At 38.0% G+C, this 23,128-nt stretch overlaps 1 protein-coding gene across 3 annotated transcripts in view; it reads left to right on the top strand.

The window, feature by feature from the left end:
* Nucleotides 1–23,128, top strand: part of dyrk1b (dual-specificity tyrosine-(Y)-phosphorylation regulated kinase 1B) — a 45,665-nt gene that overhangs the window by 7,939 nt on the left and 14,598 nt on the right. The window contains exons 1-2 of one of the 3 annotated variants that reach the window (XM_051864671.1): nucleotides 11,252–13,596; nucleotides 22,268–22,413. In XM_051864671.1, the coding sequence (XP_051720631.1) occupies nucleotides 13,455–13,596; nucleotides 22,268–22,413 (288 nt within the window). In that variant the 5' untranslated portion in view covers nucleotides 11,252–13,454. Of the gene's footprint in view, nucleotides 1–11,251; nucleotides 13,597–22,267; nucleotides 22,414–23,128 lie in introns of those variants that run through there. The other 2 variants (XM_051864672.1, XM_051864673.1) reach the window with 2 other exon arrangements.

Here is a 23,128-nt window from a genome sequence, read left to right as displayed (position 1 = left end):
CGCATGCAGGTCTACACCTAAATTTCTCCAGTTCAAATTCTTCACGTGTATCTCTAGGCAGATACAAGTTGAATTGCCAAAAGACAGTTTTATTAGGAGTTTGATGAACTGGGTAACTTGAGCTACACTATATGTAGCTGTAGCTTAGTTAATATATTTATTTTTGTGATGAGGTCCATGTTTTATACTGCCACACCCTGTTGCTGTGATTTATTTCACCATGGTTTACTAGTACTGCATTGATTGCAGACTAGTCCAGAAGGTTGGAAGTTAAGCCTTCTCGACCAAATCTACGGTTATCCAACAACTGTCACTATAGTGCACTGTTTTAAAAACAGACGCTTTGTTTTAATTCATATATGAGCATGATATGGTTTATCTCACTATCAGTGCACTAATGAGAGAATATTGTGTTTGTTATGGGCAGTTTTGTGAATGAATAAGTTGTAAATCTCACTTGCTCTTCCTCTCTCGTACACAGACTTTAGGAATGGCATGGCAGCACTCAATAGGCTTGTATGTTGTTGAATATGGGATGTATTTACATGGCCCATGTCTCTATGGATACGGTGACGTGGGGGTAGTGCGGGGCAGAACAGTATAGGATCCTCATCAGGGACATTGCTGGGTCACTCTCTCTTCAAAGGGAGATGAAAGTGGGTCAGGACTGGGGGAAGAGATGAGAGGAGAAAAGAGGAGAAGGAAGGAAATCAGGAGCAACGGAGAACATGCCACACAGTTTTATTTTAGTCTGTTGCACCAGTGTTGGTTAGTCCAACTTGTTTAGCGCTTATTCTGTAATTATGTCAGGATGTAGCATCAGTTGGTATGACTTGATGGGGTGACCACAGTCATGGGCCCACAGTTAAAGGGTTAGTTCACCCAAAAATAAAACAAATCTCATAATTACTCGCCCTCATGTCGTTCCAAACCCGTAAGACTTTTGTTTAACTTGGAAACACAAATAAAGATATTTTAAATTAAATCTGAAAGATTTCTGTCCCTCCATTGACAGCTACGCAACCACCACTTTGACGCTTCAAAAAGTTCATATAGAGATTGTAAAACTATATGAATTGAGTGGTTTAGACTGAATTTTCTGAAGAGACTGTATGGCTTTTTATGATGAACAGATTGAATTTAGGCTTTTATTCACATATAAACATTGATCAGCAAACATAGACAGAAGCTCAACCAAACGTGCTGTGTAACACACAAGAATGAACCTCTTTGGTTCTTTAACAAGCATGCTTGAGCTTCCTTTTATCATATCTGATGTGTATTAGTATTTGTATTGTATTTTTATTTTATTTTTACTTATTTTAATTTTAGTATTTTTAGTACCTAAACTAAAACTTTTGCCTTTTCATCTAATATTTATATATTTTTTTATTTTATTAACAGCTTTATTTCAATGAACAAAAACGATTTAAAATAGTATTAGTGGTTAGTTAACAATAACAATAATGGTCTTATCAAAAGTAGTGTTATCAAAAGTACTGACTTCAACACTAAGTTGATACTGAATTTTTAAAAATGTGATGCTTTGAGCGCTGTTGAGTGGATTTATAAACACCTCTGATTGTCCATTGTGTTCACGCGCTCAACATACATATCTGTGATTGGCTACAAAGATCAACGCACCGGAGCCTTGATGAAGAGCGTCAATGATGTCTATTTACAACATGTTTTTGAAGCATTGATCATTGTAGCCAATCACAGACATATCTGATGTGCGCATGAACACAATGGCCAATCATAGGTGTTTACGAATCCACTCAACAGCGCTCAAAGCATCAGATTTTTAAAATTTCAGTATCGACTTGGTATCAAAGTCGGTACTTTTGACAACACTAATCCAAAGATGCATACAGTCACTGTGACGTTCGCCATCAGGTTAGCCACCATCTAATGCAAAGATCTAGCTGTCTTTTGGAACTGCTTTGCCAAAGATAGATATGTTAGATGTTGCAAACACATAGGTGATACAGCAATTCAGAAACTCTGTTTATTTTGTATTTCAGGAAAAGCTGTAGTTGGAAACCCTAACCCCAAGGTGATGGACGTAGGGTTGTGGTGATCCTAGTCCCAAACGCTGGCCTACCTATAGACAACATCCATCAGAGTTGGCCTAGATAACCCATACTGCATAAATGGGTTCCACAAATTGTCAAATTTGCCAGTCTGCTTCATCACTTGAATGCAAGAGATTGGCTGGCTGTGCACATGCATGCATTTCTTGATGAGCACATGTGCCCATCCTTAAACATCTGTATGCACATCTTGGTAGCCTATATTTGAAACATGCCTGTTTTAAAGCCCATGGTTAGTAAACTGCATGTGTCCATGTAAAAGGCCCTGTTGTCACCATGGGAGTGCGAGACTGCTTCATGCACTGACTGTGACAGCCAAAGTGCCTGTCTGTGTGCCTGCATGCCTGCACACACCCCTTGCCAGGCTCCATGACTGCTCTAAGCTGGCACAGCAAGAATTAAATAGCCAGAGCTTCTAGAGATTATGCCTGGCTTAACAGAAGCTTAATCACATCGTATGTGCAGCATAGGAGGAATAGAACAGACAGTAGAAGAAGAAGAAGAGAAGGCGAGGTGGCAGAGGGTGTTAGGTGTTCATGTGGACCAAGGTTTAAGAATTGCTGTTTTGATAGTTCAAATGTTAGGGGTATATTTGACCCAAAAAGGAGCATGGTGGATGTCAGCTGTCGACCTTATGGTCCTTGCATGTTCAGAAGCGCTGCTCTAGAAAACCACCTGTGCGATAACTAAATAAATCTTTGAACTTGATGCTTTAAATCTGTTTCAGTTACCAATTACAATACTTGTTCTATGTTAATAATACACATATTTTAGCTTAGATGGATATTACCCAAAACAAGCTATATCTAGACTGGAAAAGTTAACATTTGCAAACAATTTTACTTTTATAATGTGACGTAATTCGTAATGCGAATGTAAGTTTGCTAAAACAGTGCCTAAATGCAATTTGGATATTGATCAGCTTTATTTCAACCCACCCATGCTGCCTAGCATAACATGTGACTTTTGCAAAAAAGGAAAGTAATTTCAGAGGCGGAGAATGTTTTTTTGAAAGATTATATATATATATATATATATATATATGGAGTTTTGATTAAATGTTGACTTTATTTCATTAACATAAGGTCTTGTTACACACAAATTTCTGTCATTAATTACTCACCTTCATGTCGTTCCACACCCGTAAGACGTTCATTCATCTTTGGAACACAAATTAAGATATTTTTCATAAAATCCGATGGCTCAGTGACGCCTGCATTACCAGCAAGATAATTAACACTTTCAGATGCCCAGAAAGCTACTAAACACGTAAAAGTTCATGTGACTACAGTGGTTCAACCTTAATGTTATGAAGCGACGAGAATACTTTTGTGCTCCAAAAAACAAAAACAAAATAACGACTTTTCAACAATATATAGTGATGGCTGATTTCGAAGCTTTACGAATCTTTTGTTTTGAATCAGTGGTTCGGAGCGCCACAGTCACGTGACTTCAGTAAACGAGGCTTCGTTACGTCATAACTGTTTCAAAATTTCAATAGTTCACGTAACTTTGGTAGTTTGATACCCGATCTGAATCACTGATTCAAAACAAAAGATTCGTAAAGCTTCGAAGCAGTGTTTTGAAATCGGCCATCACTAGATATTGTTGAAAAGTCGTTTTGTTTTTTTGGTTCCCAAAAAAATTCTCGTCACTTTATAATATTAAGGTTGAACCACTGTACTCACATTAACTGTTTTAAAGATGTTTTAGTACCTTTCTGGGCATCTTAAAGTGTTAATTATCTTGCTGGCAATGGAGGCCTCACTGAGCCATCGGATTTTATCAAAAAATATCTTAAATTGTGTTCCGAAGATGAACGAAGGTCTTACGGGTGTAGAACGAGGGTGAGTAATAAATGACAGAATTCTCATTTTTGGGTGAACTAGCTAACCCTTTAACATACTTTGTATAACATATGCACATACTTGTTTTATTCAGAGGGTGTCACTTTTCTTAAAATCATATTGAGATATTGAGGACTGTTTGAAATTGGTTTATTCTATTTTTTTATTTGTGGATGGTAGTTATTGACCTGTTGCTACAATTGCTAATTCATATTTTATTAAAATAGCAATATTTTAGCCTTTATAGTTCAACTGCTTTGTCTTTCACCCCATGTTCACAAGTAAACAGTCTTTAGGAAGTTTGAAAAATGTATTCAATGTCATTTGTGTAAATTACATTTACATTTATCTTTTTTTTAAACCTCCCAAAGAAAGAGAACATTTTGATTCTAGCCCTGAATGTGGGGTTTTTGTATTAACTAGTATGACTGAAAAAGTATAACTCCAGAGGGCAAGAGAACTTAGAAGGGTAAAAAGTCTCAGAAATCACCCTAGACTTGTTCAGTGATGTGAGGAATGATAGTTAAAGCTGTTTATTGAGTGTAAGCCTTTTGATCAATTACATAACGGTTCACAAATGAACAGTGATGTCTTGGTTAAGTAGGGTGATATTCGCCTTGATATCTGTTTTTGGATGCTACCCTGAAACTAGTTTGAGAGACATATCAGTTACTACTTTTGTAACCCTAACGGTTTGTTTTGCTTTGCAAATTACATTGAACCTCCCAAAGATTTGGCTGCTTACGTGTGAACATGAGGTGAAAGACAAAGCAGTTGAACTTTTATAGGTTATTTGGAAATGTTCAAGTTGGGCATCATTTCCTCTCAAATAGATTGTCTATAGCACTCATGCCTTGCAATGGGGGGATATTTGACATGTGTTTTAGATTGATTTGTTTTAATGGGTTTGTCCTTTGGCAAATCCAGTGGCCTTAGTTTATTCCAGTCCTGCCTTTAGAGCACATTCATCAACTCTTGTGCCTATGTAAAGTACTGAGCTGGTATTTTTGGTTCTGTAAACCTTGATACTACATAATCTAAAAAGAAACCGCCAAAATACTACTAGTTTGCATGTGTATTACTGCCATAACTTTTCATAAAGAGATTTTAAGTCTATTTGTAAATCTTAGTACAGAAAACTATGAAAACATAGGCCGGTGTTCATTTGTTCTCAGGTGATGCAAAGTTTAGCAATCTTGCATACCCCACCTTAAACTTTGTTACAGACCACATCAAAACTTTTCAATGCTCTTTTTTTTTCAGTTCTTCCTTTAAAGACTTATGGAAATCCAAAATGTAAGTTAAACAGTTATGTATGTATGTATTGAGAAGGCAGCTGTGACTAATTATAAAAATCAAATTTGATTGTTGAATTGAAAACATGCTCTAGGAAAACATCTATACTTTGTAGGGGGATAGAATGTACAGTTTGTACAGTATAAAAACCATTATGCCTATGGAATGTCCTCACAAAGATAGCAAAACAAACGTGTGTGTGTGCTTTTTTAGAAACAAGGTAGTGGGTGGAAACAATATCCAACCCGTCCTTAAATCACGGATTTACCAGAATCACCAAGTGCTGAACTAAAAAGGCTTTTCTCTCCCACTGCCAGTGCTGCTTCTCCCTTCATGCAGTGATTTGGCTTGGCCACTAGAGGCAGCAGAGGAGGGAACACCAGTAACTTCTCAATTATCATAGCCCTATGCATGCTTTTCTCTGTTAATCCCTGGTAAAGCATTGATATCACCAGTTATGCAGTATTAGATTGTTTTTCTGTTTTAGTATAGTGTATGTAACATAAAAGAATTTTGTATGTAAAATTGTGTAATATTTATGTGTTGCTGCTTATTGTTATGTCACCCCAAGGCTTCCAGTGGCACCTGTAGGAATGACCCATGTGCAACTTGATCGCTCTTATGAACTCTCCCTGAACTCTAGAAACCCTAATGCATACATTAAAGCAGTTTAATCTTAGTTGGAAAAAAAAACAAAAAAAAACCCCACATTTAAAAAACTGTAGATTAATTGCACCAAAAATGGGTGACACTGGTGTGGCCTGGGCGACAGCGCCCTCGCTGTTTCTCTCATCGACTGTCTATGTGACTGTTATGTGTGGTTTTCAGGTGAAAGGTCGCACTGCGGAAGGGAGGGCAGGGTGGGGGGAAGGCTCATCAGGGATTAACAGTGGGGATTCTCCTGCGTCTCGCTCCATGAAAGGGTCAGGCGTAAGTGCACTGACACGTGTGGATAGATACTGTCAAGCTTTGTCTCTTCCTGATCATCGTGTCCCATGTATTATTACCAGAACATTATATTACATTATTATTACTGAAGTTACAAAAGTTTGTGTGTAATATATATATATATATATATATATATATATATATATATATATATAACTTTTGTAACTTCAATAATATATAATGTAAAGGAAAAGTCAACCTGTCATTATCACAGAGTAAACCCCAATAGGGTGATTAGGATATGAAGTGGGTTATTATACACAGCTACTTTTAGATAATTAATTAATATTATTAGTAATAAATAAATGCATGACAGCTATTTAGAAAAACCTTTTCCCGGATGACTGAACAGTTATACAGTGATGCCCTGGATGGTGGTCATTTTTTGGAAATATATCACTGCTAAATTTTAAGTATTCCAGAAAGCTGTGTAATAAATATACTATCCAAAAACTGTCTATCATACACTATACTGTTCAAAAATTTGGGGTTGGTAAGACTCGTTAATGTTTTCGAAAGTCTTTTATGCTCACCAAGACTGCATTTATGTGATCAAAATACAGGGGGAAAAAGTACTATTGTGAAATATTATTACAATTGAATATAACTGTTTTCTATTGTAATATATTTTTAAATGTAATGTATTCCTGTGATTGAAAAGCTGCATCATTACTCCAGTCGTCAGTGTCACATGATCCTTCAGAAATCATTCTAATATGATGATTTGGTGCTTTCTTATTATTATTATATTATTATTGAAAACCGTTGTGCTGCTTAATATTTTTGTGGAAACCATGATACATTTTTTTCAGGATACTTTGATGAATAGAAAGTTCAAAAGAACAGCATTTTTATAAATGTTTGAAATGGAAATCTTTTGTAACATTATAAATGTCTTTATTGTCACTTTTGATCCATTTAATGCACCCTTTTTGAATAAAAGTATTAATTTCTTTAAAAAACAAACCTACTGAACCCAAACTTTTCAACGGTAGTGTACGTGATGCTCTGTTTTTATAAATATGTATGTAAAATTAAAAAAAAAAAAAAAAAACCTGAAGATTAAGTCTAACCTTGTTTTTGTAGTTCTGCAAGTATTGTGACAGCTCAGCTATGACTTAAAAGAGTGATTCTGAAATGCTGGTGCCATGGCCTAAGTGTTGGACATCTTTAGCGTTCGTATCCATAACTGTTCAAGCATGGCACCGCATGCAACCTATTTATGGATGAAACTTCAAACTTCTGTAATGGTAAACTTGAACCTAGCCCATCTTAGATTTCTTGGCAGAACTTCCATGGCATTAGCAACATTGGGCCATTTTTGTCGCAGGTAACACAAGTGTAATGAGGGCAACTGTTCTGTTTGGAAACAAGTTTTTTTTACAGCTTCATATTCTGTGCATGTGTTTTAATACCATGCTATTGAGTGGCATCACTAAACTACTTAATTATTGAGCACAACAAAGAGGTCTATCTCATTTACAACTTGTAGATTAACTGAAAAACTAAATAAAAACACCAAAACTTAAGGTGATAATAAACAGGGCAACTTTTTGAGCAATGTTGCCGAAAGATGTTGCTTGGGCACTTTCCCGTTGAGAACGGGCAAAAAAAATCTGGATATCCAGAGAGAAATTTGCTGCCCATTCACAAGGAGAAAGTGCCCACAACAACATTACATCGCTCTGCAAAATTGCTCAAAAAGTTGCCCCGTGTATCCACTTTTAGTGTTTAAAAGTTTAATATTAACATAGTTTATATTTAAAAGTTTGTCATTTTGTTTGCCATTTCAATGGCAGAGAGCACCTCACAAGAAATTTTGCAAAGAACCATAGCAAGATGTTCTGTTCCCCACCTGTTTTAAGTGTTCATTCCATAATTGGCATGTTTTGTTATACTGCTCTTGGATATATGGAATAGATGCGGTCCAAAGAAAGCACACACTTTAGGTGGCTATTTTAAATATTTAGGGACTAAGAGGTCAGGTTTACTTAGTTGTAAATATCTCACTGTTGGTGGACGAGCCATTTGCCAATGGGAAGTGTTTGCTAGGAGTGCTGTGATGTATATCTGGCCATTCTGCCTGTCAATAAGGAGGTTGAAAATAAAGCACTGAAGAGTATATGATTTGTTTTGGTCAGCATGCCGTCCTCATCTTCTGCTCCTATAAAGCCCATTTTTGTTGCCTTATTTAACTTGCATGTGTTCAAACAGACAAATGTAACTCTGTAATGCACACTTTAAAATCGAGAAAAAAAAACATCTCTGGCGTGAGCAGAGCTGAAACACAACCCCGGCAACCTCCCCGCAGTGTAATTGTAATTCGCTGCTGTGTTACCCCGCCGTTCCTTTTGCGCTTGCTAGCTTCTTCAGTGAAGTTCGACTACCGTATCTTCCCACTGCATCATGTTTACCTAGCAACACGCATCACCCGCTGCCGGCCCTCCCATTGGTCATTTCAAAACGCACTCGGGACCAATGGCAGGGCTGTTACCATGGTACAATGTGTAGTTGCCGGGTGGAATTTTGCTGCAAGGCACGTGAGTCCCGGAATCTTCGCCTTGCGTTTTTAATCTCGGGTGTCTGGGAGCTTTGCAAAGGTGATTTATTGGAACCGAGTCACATTTCCTCTCAAGAACCAGCTCACTTATACACGTAGACGTTTATTTGTACATTTATGCTTTACAAACCAAAATAATAATGTTGACACATAAGGGGCTGCCGCAGCTGTCACAGGGGTGCGCACTGCTGTAGCGGTGGAGAGAAAGGAGGAAAGTTGAATTCTCTTGAAGTTTATATGAACGCAAACTATATTAAGATAGCAACATTTATTTCAGTATTTTTTATTTATTTTTTTTTTTTTCAAACATTTTTGTATGCATTTAGCAAGAAATAATATTAAAACATATTTTGTTTTACAAAAAATATATTTTTAATCCATTCAGTGCCACTGGATATAATTTAATTTATATTATTTTTTTAATATCATTTATATATATTTTTTTATTAGTCTACTTGCATGTTGTTTAGTGCGTTTATATTTATATACCCTTTTACTCCTTTGATCTTCCATTAGTGTGAATTTTCTTCTTTTTTACTATAATTCAGTATAAAATTTGAACATTATTCCAAATTGGGCGAGTTGTATGTTATTTCAATACATGATAATTCAATAATTTAAATGGTTATACGTTTACATATCACTTAAAATAGTCATATCGATCTGTTTCTCTTAGCAAGAGAAAGATACGTGAAAAGATACATATAAACGAGCTTCTGTGGAGTCATGGAGGATGAATGACGGCATGGTTAACCTCGTTTTGCACCACCATCGACCCCCTCCCTTATACTCTTTTAGGGGAGAACAGAGAGGAATTACCAACCCGCACGCAATGGGGTTTGAACATGTTTCCTAACCACAGTATAGTCAAATTACAAATATATATATATATATATTAATATAGGTCTATTAAACATTTTTTTCTTTGTGCTGTATTTAGTACATATGCGGGCAAATTAAAACTGTACAGTACAGTAACTAAACTGTATGTGAGGCCATAATATATAATTTTTAATAAAGTTTTAATTTCTTAGCAACGATCCCGTAAAATGCCATTCTTTTTTTCGTTTAAAGTACGCATTTTAAGATTATTCACAAGTTATTCAAGTTGTCATTAGAGCTCTTTATTATTTATATTATTAGAATTTACATGGAGACTCTTGTTCCTATTTTTGTTTAATCTCAAGCCTTATCACAATTTCATTTTAATAACTGTTTCAGTGCAGTGGTATAACTAAGTTAAAAAATTAATATGAATGATCACTAAAAGTTCCCCCTAATGCAACAATTCTCACAGATTCTCAGCCTCCTGTTTCGTGTGTGATGACAATTCCCCTCTCTCTCTCAACTTTTCGTTGTTGTCTCCCCCTCCATATCAATCTACCTGAAGTCTTGTGTTATTTCCGCGGGCACGTCATCCTGTTTCCGCGGCGTATTTTGGAGACAACAAGGAGCTAGGGGAAAGGGCAGTCTCTCGTCTCTTCTCCGCCCACATACCAAGCTGACCAATTCAAACAGCAACGGGGACCACTTCTGACCAATCGCGCGTAAGCTGCCGTGGCGTTGGATAGCAACAGACCCTACGAACGCGCACACAGGGGGTGGAGAATGTAGCACCCATGAACGCGCGTTAGCAGAAAGGGAGGGCAGGGAGATTTGAGGAGCTGTTCTGTGGAAAGGAACATCGGCGTGTGTGCGCGCTTTAGCACAGAAAAGTTTGATGAAACTTAAAGGGCACAGAAAAATAACTTCCTTATCATATACACACTGTTACCAAAGCTATTGTTACAAATAAGGAATTAAATGTTTCAAATTATGTCAGTGACATCAGGCTATGAATTCTTAGGCTAATTATTAATGGTATTTTTGTTACTAAGGCCGACCTTGACGCGTTTGTTTGTAATTTTTTTCTGTGCAAAACGTTAAATTACTTACAGTTGCTTACTTTGTCAGTAATTTAATTCAATGTTGAAGATAGTCTTGCGTACCCAATTTGTCTTCTGCCAACTTTTACTGTTAATGACGCTGTAAATAAACACTAATGATATATAGCTGTTGTTACTATAGTTACCTGACTCAATTGCATTTGACTAGCATATAGGCCTAACTTTCTGTTTACTGAAACATTTTATGTGAAAACAATTTTAAGACCCCATTTTTTTGAGCTCCTTTGAGAGGGTTCAACCTCCCATAATTCGCACCCTCGAATTGTTGTGCATTTACAAAAGTTAGGCCTACATTATTATAGCTGTGTTTGTTTGGTGTACAATTGTGCATTGTAATTGTGTTCAGTGTTCTGTTTCTAATGGTTCCAACAGTCATATATATATATATATAGATATATATATATATATATATATATATATATATATATATATATATATAAATGTGCAATATGCGCGCGCTGTGTGAATATCTATATCTGCAGAGTTACTATAAATGGAGAGAAGCTGCTTGGTGGCGCTACTAAACTGAACATTAGGGGTGCAGGGTCTTTTTAAATGCTTGTGAATATGTGTTTTGTGGTAAAGCCTTGTTTGATCTGATGAAATCTGGGTAAATAAGCACATAGTCATGCGTCACTCCTTTTGAAACGTGTTTCATGGTTCTCATGGCAGCCCTCCGCTTTTGGTGTTTAAACATTGAAGCGTGTGGAGCTGCGTCAACCGAGCTCCTCCACAGAGTGGTTCTCCTATATCCCCCCTACACTTGAATGTGGATGGAACAATCCTCATTGCAGGGTGTGGATCCAGTGCCGGCCAGAGAGGCTCGACAACAAGGAGTAATAACGGGCAAGCAGCGAGTATGACTTGAGACTGGGTGGAAAAGAACGACTTCATACAGGGAAAAAAAAAAAATATCAAGGAGAAGCTTTAAAACGAAAGGAGCGTTACGGTTGAGGGTTGATATCCAAAAGTGGGAGTTACGAGGGCAAATGAATCTGTGAAAGCGCACGCGGAAGCCCAACTAAACTGCACGGAATTGCGATCGCGGTGACAGCTCAGGATGGAAGTAACGTCAATTTTTTTGCCAGCTGATGTTCTTCACGAAAAAAGCTTGGTGACGCTTTGAATTCTATTTTTATGGTCGAAGGAAAGTTGCAAATTGTCAGTCGCGAACTTAACAGTGATCTGTTGTTCTTTGAGGCGACTTGACAGCGCACGGTTGGACAACAGCGCGAGCGCCCACCATTAAAATCCTAACTTTTGAGTGAACTGGACGTTTGGATTGTTTGGACTTATTTCTGGATATCTTTTTCATTTTATTTTTAAATGCCAAGCACATTCGCGCAACCGAAACGTCTCTTTGCAGAACTGAAGAGGTTGAGCGATGGGAATCGCAGTCTCCGTGTTACCTGTCTATTCGTTTGACGTTCGCGCTCTATAATTGAGACTAAATTCTGTTCTCACCCACATTGTATTGTGAAAAAGTATCATATAGTGAAATCGGCAAGTTTTTATTCCCTTCTCCAGTAGTTGTACATTTTTTGTGCCTGTAACTTGCACTTCAGCACTTTGACTCGTTGTAGTTATTTGTGCTTGCACGTGTTTGTTTTGATCCTGCAGCCCACGAAAACATTTATCACAAGCTATAGATTGTTGTCACCCATGTCTTGAGCTTCTGGCACCCTCCTCCCCCCTTTTTTGTTTGACTTGCCAGCTAATAAGGTCGCTGGTACACCTGCAGACTTTGCCAGTTAAATTCAAGGGAGAAGGGTAACTATTTTTTCCCATAAGGAAATCACTGACACCTTTCTTACCTGGAGCTGCATTTTTTGCCTATCAGGATTGAGATTGTAACTGAGGAAAGTGGCAACACAACCATTGTTTCCAAACGCACCTGCCTTTTTTGACTAATTTAAGCTACTGTAGGATACCTAGACAGAATATAAGAAACGCCTGCTATTTTTAGCAAGAGTGATGGGGTAAATGGTGTTGAAAATTGAGACCCCCACCCACACCCTTAAGGCTACCAACACTTCCAGGTTTAGCTCTGGTTTCCTTGTCAGCTGCTGAATTATCTGGATTGGAAAATTGAAGTGGGGGGTCCTGTCTCAACAAGGATCTCAATCTTATCCCACTCTTGTGAACAGTTTCTCCAAAAGTTATTGATATTTTATCATATGGAATCCACTCTGTATTGTGCGACAATGAATCTAGATACAGTACAAGTAAAGCAAACTTTAGTAACCAAATAAGCTCATCCCCATATAAACAGAGAAATATATCTTTATGTGTGTGTGTTGCAGAGTATATATATAGCTCTATAAAGTATATACATAGTTTGAATATGTATATTTTTATGCCAAAAGTGAGCATTGTTGCCTGAAACCCAATCCATTGCCTTAGAATATTATAGTAATAAAGGGAATAGCAAGGACAGAAATGAAACGGTGTTTGAAATAACTTAATGGTGCCTTTTTCGTTCATCAGTTTCTTCTGTCTGTCACTTCAGGATTTCGCAAGTAATTAAAAGATATTTTTGTGCGTAAATTTAAATCCTAATCTTTATAACTTGCCTTTACGGTTCAAACTTGAGTTTAGTTACCATTGGATGTACCCTACTGGATTATTTACTGAAGTTATAGGCATGTGCGAAGGATTATTCTATACTTGATGTCAGCGACTTTTTCAGTACTTTTTGGGATCCCCAACAAACTTGATTAGAGTCATTCTTTGGATATCACGGGCCAACGCATAAGCATTTCAGATGGTGATCACTTCGTCTGTGGAGGAGAAGCCGCAGCCTTCTAACAGAATGGTCGCAAACTTGCCGACCGAATCCTGGATTGGAAGCCCAGATCAGAATCGCTTCTTACCCCAGTCACACCTGCTACGGAAGCCGGCAAAAAGTTAGTACATCCTCTCTTTGCACCTATAAAAACATGAGCTGCACAAGACAGTGGCCTTAACATTTGAGCATGCATGAACGTTGGGAAATCAATGTCCCCTCATACGTTATTTCTTCCTAGAGCAATAATGTACTGTTGAAGTAAGTAAAAATGAAAGGCATTGAGGTCAGGTCTATTGGGTAAGGAATTCACATCCAGTTCTTTGTCAAACATTGGTTTTTGTTGAAGTTCTAATTTACCTTTGGCCAATGGTAAACATTAGAAATCCTGATGGTGTAAATACAGTCAACAACACCAAAAACTGCATGGAATGTTGAGGGAAAAGCAAGCAAACTGTGATGATAACAGGGCTTTGGAATTTGAGGAAGTACATTAGGTTTTGGTTGAGTATTGTGAATGTAAATACAGTTTGGTCAAAACATTGTCTCGTACATTGGTAATCAGCAACCAAGCTTTTAATTGTCAGTGTTTTGTCAGTGAAAGCAGATAAAGCATGGCACGATGTACATCATTGCAAATGCTTAACAATTAAAAATCAGTATACTGCTTTGTTTATATGAATATTGGGTTATTCAAGATAGAAAAAAGCCCACCCAGAGGCATTTCCCTTTTAGACCGGACATAAATTAGTTAAATGTTTCACACTCTTAAGATACCCCTACAGAACTTCACTCCTTTTCCCTTCATTGTCTTAACATCACTTGTTCAAACAATCATGGGAATAGGCACATTCTTGAACGGTTTCAGAGGCTGCTTGATCTTTGCGTCACTTCTGCGCGGTAATTTGTGCTGTGTGCTATGGGAGCTCTACGTGCAGTGTGAGCTCACAGTGATCGCTCTGTTGCTGGGAATCTTAGAGCTGCAGCAGAATGCTGCTCTGTAGACCAGCATGTACTGTATTGTGCACAGCGTACGTCACAAAACAGCTTTTCTTGGTTTGTTAGTAATATTTTAAGACTTTATGATTAAGACAAGTGTGACTCTGAGTTGTGATGACACTAAAAAGGTTGTTGTCATGGCAGATTATTGTTGATTTTTGCTTTTAGTCCCACTGATGGTATCAGTTTGCTGTCCTGTGAATTTTTGTTTGGTTCTTTACATAGATTCAGTATTACAGACAAAGACTATTGTCGCATTTGATGATTTTGTAGAGCGAGGGCTTAATTATTGTCTGGTATATTATGTTGGCCACATGAAAGCCAAATAAAGACCATAATGAAAATAAAAGACTTTATTATAAGTGACAATTGGTTGATAAAACAAACTTGCAATGGTATAGTTCTTAAGAAGTGCAGTGATCTCCAGCCCATTGTTTATATATATACCAATGTACAGTGGCAGTTGGTTTGTTAGACATAGGCTTGTTTAGCCCAACCTTCATTATTTGCCGTCTCTCCCATTCTCTGTCAGTTCAGGATTGGAATTAAAGGACTCAATTATCCGTCAAGCATTAAGCTGCTTAATGCAGTTACGATATAATTGCTTAATTGGCCCATTTCAAGAAAGTTTCCAAACAAGTAATCTACAGCCACTGCAAAGTACTAACCCCACACCACACAAATCTGGATTTAACTTCAAACTCCAATGTCCATTTTAACTTCAGCCATGAAGATAATGTCATGAAGCATCCGTAGACTGGTAATTTGACATCTTTTGGGTCTTGTTGTAGTTATAAACCCATTTGCAGTAAATGACCTGATTTGTGCTATTTAACAAAACAAGACAAGTCCAAAAGTTTGCAATGAAAATGCATATGCACACTTGTTGCACAGCAGGATTGAAAGAGACTTGTAGACTGTCAGGCATTTTGCTCTCTGTGTATTGCATATGCTGTTTGTTGACCTAAACTTTTAACCTCGACCTCCCTTCAAATGGATGATTGTTAATAGACTGGTTAAAATATTTGGGATGAGAAGTAACAGAATCGACCAAAGTGTTTTTGCATTTTCTGCCTTAAATTTTTATTTTTATCTGTGTATCCAGCAGACTTTTCTCCTGTTGCTATTTCTGTCCCCCCACCCTAGTCTGGCGTGTCAAGCACTATGTGTATAACTGCCTTTCAGAAGCCTGAGTAACTCTTTTAAAGATAGATATAACTGCAAGTAACCCATTGGGTTCAGGGAATGCTGCAGGAATACTTCTGATCTGTGGATCCACCTATGAGACAAAGAAAAGAACTGATAGGGCACCTGAAGACATCATATCAGCTCAGAATCACAGCCCTGAATCAAGGTGCATGGAGTTTGGACTGTGAAAGACAGAAAGACAGTCACAGCGTTCATACAAACAACCCGTTCACTCCTTGCCCTTTGCCCCTTTCCCTCACTCTGCCTTTCATGTTTGTTTGCTCGCCGATTTTCAGTCTAAAGGTGAAATGAGCCATTTTGCCATGTAATACTATTGAAATCTAGAGTTATTGTCATGTGGTTAAATATAAAGTTTCCTTTTCAACACAGAATATAGGCTGTTTTTGTTGATACATCATAAATTTCCTTAATTAGATGTTTGAATGTTTTGAATTTGTTTGAAGTATTGGCTATACAGATGCTTGATTACCTTTTTGTGTCCAGTTTTTCTGATTTTACATCATTTAGGGTTTATCTAAAAGTTGCTAAATTGATCTCTTTTGGTTCTAACAGTGTGTATCTGGTGATAACATCTAGATATTTGGCTGTTGATTTAGATAAGTGAAGTTACTTTTCGAGACGTTCTTGAAGCATTGAAAGCCGTTTAATTTTTCTTTGCACCACAAACATACTGGATCATTTTTGTAGCTTAATTTCAACCACAAATAATACTGTTTTCCTCAATGATCCAATTAGTATAGTCTATTAAACTCGCCTATACTAGTGCATGAGCCATTGTGGAAAAATGTCTGCCTATAGTTGTCATCTTTGCATGCCGATAAAATCTGTTGTTTCACATATTCAGAGGAAAAAGTGACAAATGCCCTTCATGCTCATTGGCTCTCCATCTCCCCACCTCCTGCTGGATTAGTGGTGGGCCTGAATCAGAACAAAAACATGTTATTGTTCATCAGACGCATACACGGTGTACCTGCAAGACCAGAGCAGCGATCCTACCCCATCCATCCAACATCTAACTGATATTAACCCCCCACCCCACCACACCCCAGCTCAATTTTGTCACAGAGAGCGCAGTAAACACTGAAGCAACTTTTCCTTATCATTCTCCCAATATCCCCTTTTCTGTCACTCACATACACTTTTAAGTATTCACATTTTTCGTTTTGTCGTTCTGTCTGTATTTGTGTCTCCTGACTCACTCTCTCGCATTATCCTTTCTGTGCTCTTTCCAAGAAAGAAAGTAAACAACGTGAATATGCCTGCACTCCTCGCTCTGTGTCAACATCCACCTCCACTGGAGCAAGTGGCTCTTTACTCAAGGGGCGCTTGATTAGTGGTGGTCACTTTAGATTAGCCAGTCTGGTGTTAACGTGAGCTCGCAGTCGCCTTGAGCTGTGAAGGTGCAGTCTCACCGAGAGATCAGCACGTAAGCTCCTTAGGGTCCCGCGGCTCGTGTTTAAAACTCAAGGATAAAGAGGGGTGGAGATTCAGCATTGTGCATGACAGCAGTGAGCGTGCATCTGTTTACGACAAGCGGGCTTAACTTATTGGTGATGGCATAAAAATGGTAACTTTAAGCAGTTTTAAATAGTGATTGACTGATATATTGGCCCTCTTTATTGCTCATTTTATTATTTAGGCCATTTTTAGATCACATTTAGACAATAACCATATTTGCTTGGCCGGTAAACTTTTGCAAAATCTACTGTCGGCCAAATGTTTTTGGGGATTTTGGGGTAATACTTTATAGTAAGGTCTCATTTGTTATTAACTACATTAGTTAACATGAACTAACAATGAACAGTACTTCTGCAGCATTTAATAATGTTTGTTAATTTCAACATTTACAGTAATAATACATTTTTAAAATCAAAATATGTATTTGTTAACATTAGTGTTGTCAAAAGTACTGACTTCGATACCAAGTCGGTACTGAAATTTTAAAAATGTGACGCTTTGAGCGCTGTTGAGCAGATTTATAAACACCTGATTGGCCATTGTGTTCATGCGCTCAACATATATGTCTGTGATTGGCTACAATGGTCAACGCACGGGAGCGTTAGAAAATAGGAGCGCTTAAAAGCAGTCGTCTATCAGCGGACGGTCCACTGATAGACGCCTGCTTACAAGCACTCCCGTGCATATCTGTGTAAGCGCCCGGTGAAGAGCGTCATTGATGTCTATTTACAACATGTTTTTGAAGCATTGATCATTGTAGCCAATCATAGACACATCTGTTGAGCGTGTGAACACAACGGCCAATCAGGTGTTTACAAATCCGCTCAACAGTGCTCAAAGCATCACATTTTTAAAATTTCAGTACCGACTTGATATAGAAGTCAGTACTTTTGACAACACTAGTTAAAATTACTTAATGCACTGTGAACTAACTTGTACAAACAATTAAATATTTTTTTTATTCATAACATTAACAAAGATTATTAAATGCTGTAAACAAATAGTGTTCATTGTTAGTTCATGTTAACTAAGGTAGTGCTAATGGATTAACTAATGTTAACAAATTAAAGTTTTACCAATTTTAAAAAATATATTTTCAGCAATTTAAAAATCCATATCAGCATTGGTCAGATAACAACGTTTAGACAGCAGTGTGCTTGTTTTAGCGTTGGTTGTTTCTGTGGACGGTTATTATGCATCTATAGCTAATGATGTATTTTGAGGTGGGGAATTCATTTTATTTTATTTTTAATGCACTTTGTGAGCTCTCAATTTACCAGTGTCACTGTATGAGGCGTCCACCCAGATGGCTTTTTATTAATAGTGTGGAGTCTGACTCAGCTATGGAGGCCTGTCTGTTTAAAGTTCTCAGTGGTACTGTTTGGGCTTTGGCCGCCAAGGAAAGGTTGGACGGGGTTATATCGCATAACACAGTGAGAGGTGCTGAACTTAGTGGAAAGGTTGAAAGTTTTGCAGAAGCCCCTCTGAGGATGGTGTCCTCTTGCAAATGAGTGAGTTCTGAGAATCAAAAGTGGAGATGACCAGTGGTAGATTCTAGGAGGTGGTGGCTCAAGCTCACTCAGTGCTTAAATAAGTAATATTTCCTCAAAGTTGAGTTTAGTAAGATGCAGAAATGACTCCCCAGTGCTAGTTGGGTGATCAATGCATGTGTGCTCCATCCTATCTTCAAATGCACATATGAAGGAGATCCCATTGCATGTTGGGAGATTTGACCCAGTCAGTAATGTTTATTTCATTCTTCATTCATCTTTGTCGTACCTGCTCACAACTACCCATACTATTGTTGGGCAGAGTTTAGCTTGGCTTCTGAATCCTGAAGTCCTCCAGTGTTTGGCATGACATCCATGTGACCTGCCATCTACGGCCATGCACGCGCACGTTAGACTGTAGGCATGATGTGACGCACACATCTTTGCCTTATTCACCTCTATGTACTGTATGTCTACAATGTCGCTTTTTCCGACACGTGGTCTGGTATTCTGTGCTCAAGCAACACCAACTTGTTGCTTCATACTAAGGTCAAGTTTTAGTTTTTCCTTCTTCATTAAACTCCATGAATCGCATGAATATGATGCATGGGAATTACGGAGCCCCTCAAGTCACTCTTTTGTTGTCGTTTAACATGTTTTTTACATGTTTTTCGAAGTGGGGCAAAAAGCAAAATAAGTTGTGGATAATACCCAGAGTTTCCTCCCTGTCCTCTTTTCCCTTCATGCCTATCATGGTGTGTCCAACTTTGGCTCAGTAGCACCAGCGTTCCCATTACCCTAACAGGGAATAAGATAGGGGGTCAGTACGGACATGGGAAGGGTGAGGTGGGAGTGATGGGGAGGGGTGTTCAGCTGTTCGCATGCACACACAACCATCCTCTTCCTGTGCCTTAGAGACAGGGAGTAGGCTGGTCTGTTGCCATGGTGACACTGTGATTGGCAGCTGGCAGCTGTGTTTGGTCAGCTGTGGGGATGTGGAGTGAGTTGGTTAGTGGGGGGGGGGTCTTTGCATGGTTAATTGCAGTGGATGATTACTTCATCCACCACCTGATATATTTAACTACTGCGATGTGACACTTGCGTATGTGACAATAAATTCTACCCAGGCACCTGTGTGTCTATAGAGGAGCATGTGCCTCTGTTATATTTTATTAATATTCGTTCCCATCGGGGGCAACATTTATGCGAGTGCTACGGCCAGATCAGCGTAGATTGAAAGCGAGAAGTGGGGGGGGGGGGGGGAAGAGAGGTAACAGGCAGGGAAAGGGAGGGCGAGAGCGGCATTGTGGGAAGGGTTGCTGATACAGCACAAGCTACCAGGTTTATTTATAGAGACCTCGCCGCCCAGCCCTTGGATACCAGCAGCCAATCGGGAGGGAGAGAGGGAGGGGGCCTCTGCCAATCAGAGCAGAGGAAGGGGGGTGTCACACTCAGGAAGTTCTCAATGTGTTCATTTCAGCATTTAAAGGCACAGTGTGACATTTTTCCTGGTGCTCAGCAGATCACACTCTTTTAGTCATTGTTTCACTTTAAAAATGAGGCCAAGGAAATGAAAGCATATTGAAATTAGAGCATATTTATTCAGGGCATCATAAAAGTGATTTTTACACTTTAGAAATGAAATTGTTATGTGGGATTTTGTTGATTCTAAGTGCAGTGCACAAAGTCATGTTTTTTAGATGCATTTAAAACATTTTTAATTTAGCTGTTTTGCCATTTGCAACAGGGTCTGAGTAGAAAGAAACCAGTTGGAGATGACTCACATATGTATATCCAGGCAGGCTTCCTGTCAGTGAGTTGGTGCTGGGACTCCTCCTATGGGCATGTAACAGCAATGCTTGCCGTCACTCCCTGGGATTGATGGTGGTCAGATGTGTCGTTTTGCACTTTGTTTAAGCTACGGCCATTGATCGCCCAGCTATTTCAAGTTGTAATGTGTCATTGATAAATTTCACCCCCATTACTCCTCACCTGTCAGCCCCTGAAAGCAGCAATAAAAGCATTCACTGTGGAATATCTCATCCATTTCATATCCCCTTGTTAGACGTTTACGTCCCTGCTTCCGCACTCAGCAATCTTACTTAATTACTGTACTCTCGGCACATTCTCGCCTCTTTCCCGAGATGTCCAATACTTCCTCTGTACATTATGAATGTTCAATGTGCTACTGGATTATTGTGGGTAAAAAAATCACATCCTGTAGTTAAAATTTCAGTCCATCAAATTTGGGACAGCATTAATTCTTTATAAGCCTGTAGTTTAGTGCTCCGTTAGTCCCTTGGTCTTTTGTACACATAACTAGCTCCAAAAACTTGACTGGCCTACATTGTGAAAGGTTTCATGTTTATATATGCAGTTCATATACATGCTTGATAGTCTCAGATTTCTTGGTTGGCTCTATACTAGTTTATAAGGGTTAATCTCACAAAACCAGTCAAGAATATGTCTACGTTATAAAAATAAAAAACTGTATTTTGCATATAGACAATTAAGCTTGTTTTTAAGATTAATACGATTCTTTTGCATTGTGATATTATTTTCATGACAATTAAGCACACTTCTCCAAATTATATATAAAAAATTTTAAATTTTATATATATATATATATATATATATATATATATATATATATATATAATTTAAAATATTTAAATATATTTATTCACCATGGTAGTATTCATTGTAATGCCTTTTAATTTTTGGAAATATTTGAATTCATTTTATTATAGTTTTTGTGTAGAAAAATGACAATTTTACACATTTACACATTGCAATGGAAATTGTGCTTAATTATCATATCATATAATAATGCTTAAAACTGCTAAAAAGTAACTGTGGACCTAGAAAATATATATAAAATATGCTAAATATGGGTTCTTTTTTTTTTTTAGGTGAAATATATGTAAAAACATATGACATGTTTTTACAATGATTCACCTTTAATTTGAGGTCAGCATTACTCTAGCAGGCAGCCTGTATTTGAAAGTAATAGCTGCAGCATATTCTTGGCCAACGAGTGGCAGCACAGGACCATGGATAGCTCTGCTTGCCTCCCAGTCACTCCCATCATCCACTGAGATTTTGGTGTGCAATGTCATACGACCGTTTTTCTTTGTTCCACCGGTTCGGCAGTGACATACTGTACAGTGATTTTCTGGCATTTGCATATTGTCCGCCCGTAGCTGTTGGAAAAACACATGCTGCTTAAAAAGTTGAGAGAATTATTCTGATTTGGAAACCATTCTCAGGGCTTTGAAGGTGTATAACAGAGTTTTCCCACCTCCAACGCACGCTTGTCATGCTGACCTGAGGAACGGTGCTGTAATTTCCCAGCCAAAATGAACTGGAGCTTCTTGAGAGGATAACCGATCATTCTTATCACTGTTCCATCCGATTGTTGGAGATTTCAAAGATCTCTTAGCTAGAGGCTCTGAAAATGCCTTCAGTTTGACTTCCAATATGGTGTGTGTGAGTCTGTGTGTTCATATTTCTACTTCCCCCTGCAGTGCAGTGTTTCTCCCCACACCCATGTCAGTATTTGCTTGGCGTGTGCGATGCACTTTAGCAATGTGTCTTCTGAAACCTCTTTCGTTTTTTCCCCATTACTCTATGAAGGTGGAAGCAGCTCAGGATGCAAGCCCCCCTCCTCTACCCTCTGCCAGCCTGCCGCCTTGGGCTTCTCCCCCGCTGAGCCAACCATGTCGAGCCAGCACAGCCACCCCTCCTTCAGTAACATCCACTCCATGGCCGACCAGCAGCAGGTACCAGAAACATGAGCTCCCTTGAAATTAAATGATATCATATAACACATATGTAAAGCATTATTCACAACGTTATTGTGTTGGGTAAAGATGTGTTTGTGACTTGTCTCTCATCATATTTTGTTTAAAAATTGCAATTGAATAAATTCATAACACAATTACATGATGATATTCACATATACTGTATTTAAATGCTGAGAAAAGCCCTCAAATGAAGATATTTGACTTGCAAAGACATTACCAAAAAGTGACTTTAGAAGTCATTATATTGTTTCATTTCCTGTTACTGGTCTTCAGTTGAGTTTGTCTAAGGTTGAGGTAGGCTAATGTGTTGTTCGCCCATAACATGCAATATTTCCTGATTGGTCTATGTATACATGCATATTGACGTCATTAGCTATTGCATCACTATTGCATGTAGATTGGAGATTTGCTTATTACAGTTTTCATGTATGGGTCAGGAGGATGTTAAATAATGTGCTTCATTTTTTTTATTGTAATATTTTATCTATAATTTATCACACTAAATTAATGCATTAAATTAACAGCCATATTTATTAGTAAGCTTTTCCTACTTATTAAAGTACTTGAAATAACCTATAAAATCTTTAGAACGTTTTCTTATATTAATTTTTGTTATATTTTATATACTGTGTGTGTATGTATGTATGTATGTATATGTATAGCTACATTTTTATATATATATATATATATA

Source organism: Ctenopharyngodon idella, chromosome 16, assembly GCF_019924925.1.
Source record: "Ctenopharyngodon idella isolate HZGC_01 chromosome 16, HZGC01, whole genome shotgun sequence".
NCBI lineage: Eukaryota > Metazoa > Chordata > Actinopteri > Cypriniformes > Xenocyprididae > Ctenopharyngodon > Ctenopharyngodon idella.
Note: the sequence above shows the minus strand (reverse complement) of the source record. Positions and strands in the feature narration are given on the sequence as shown.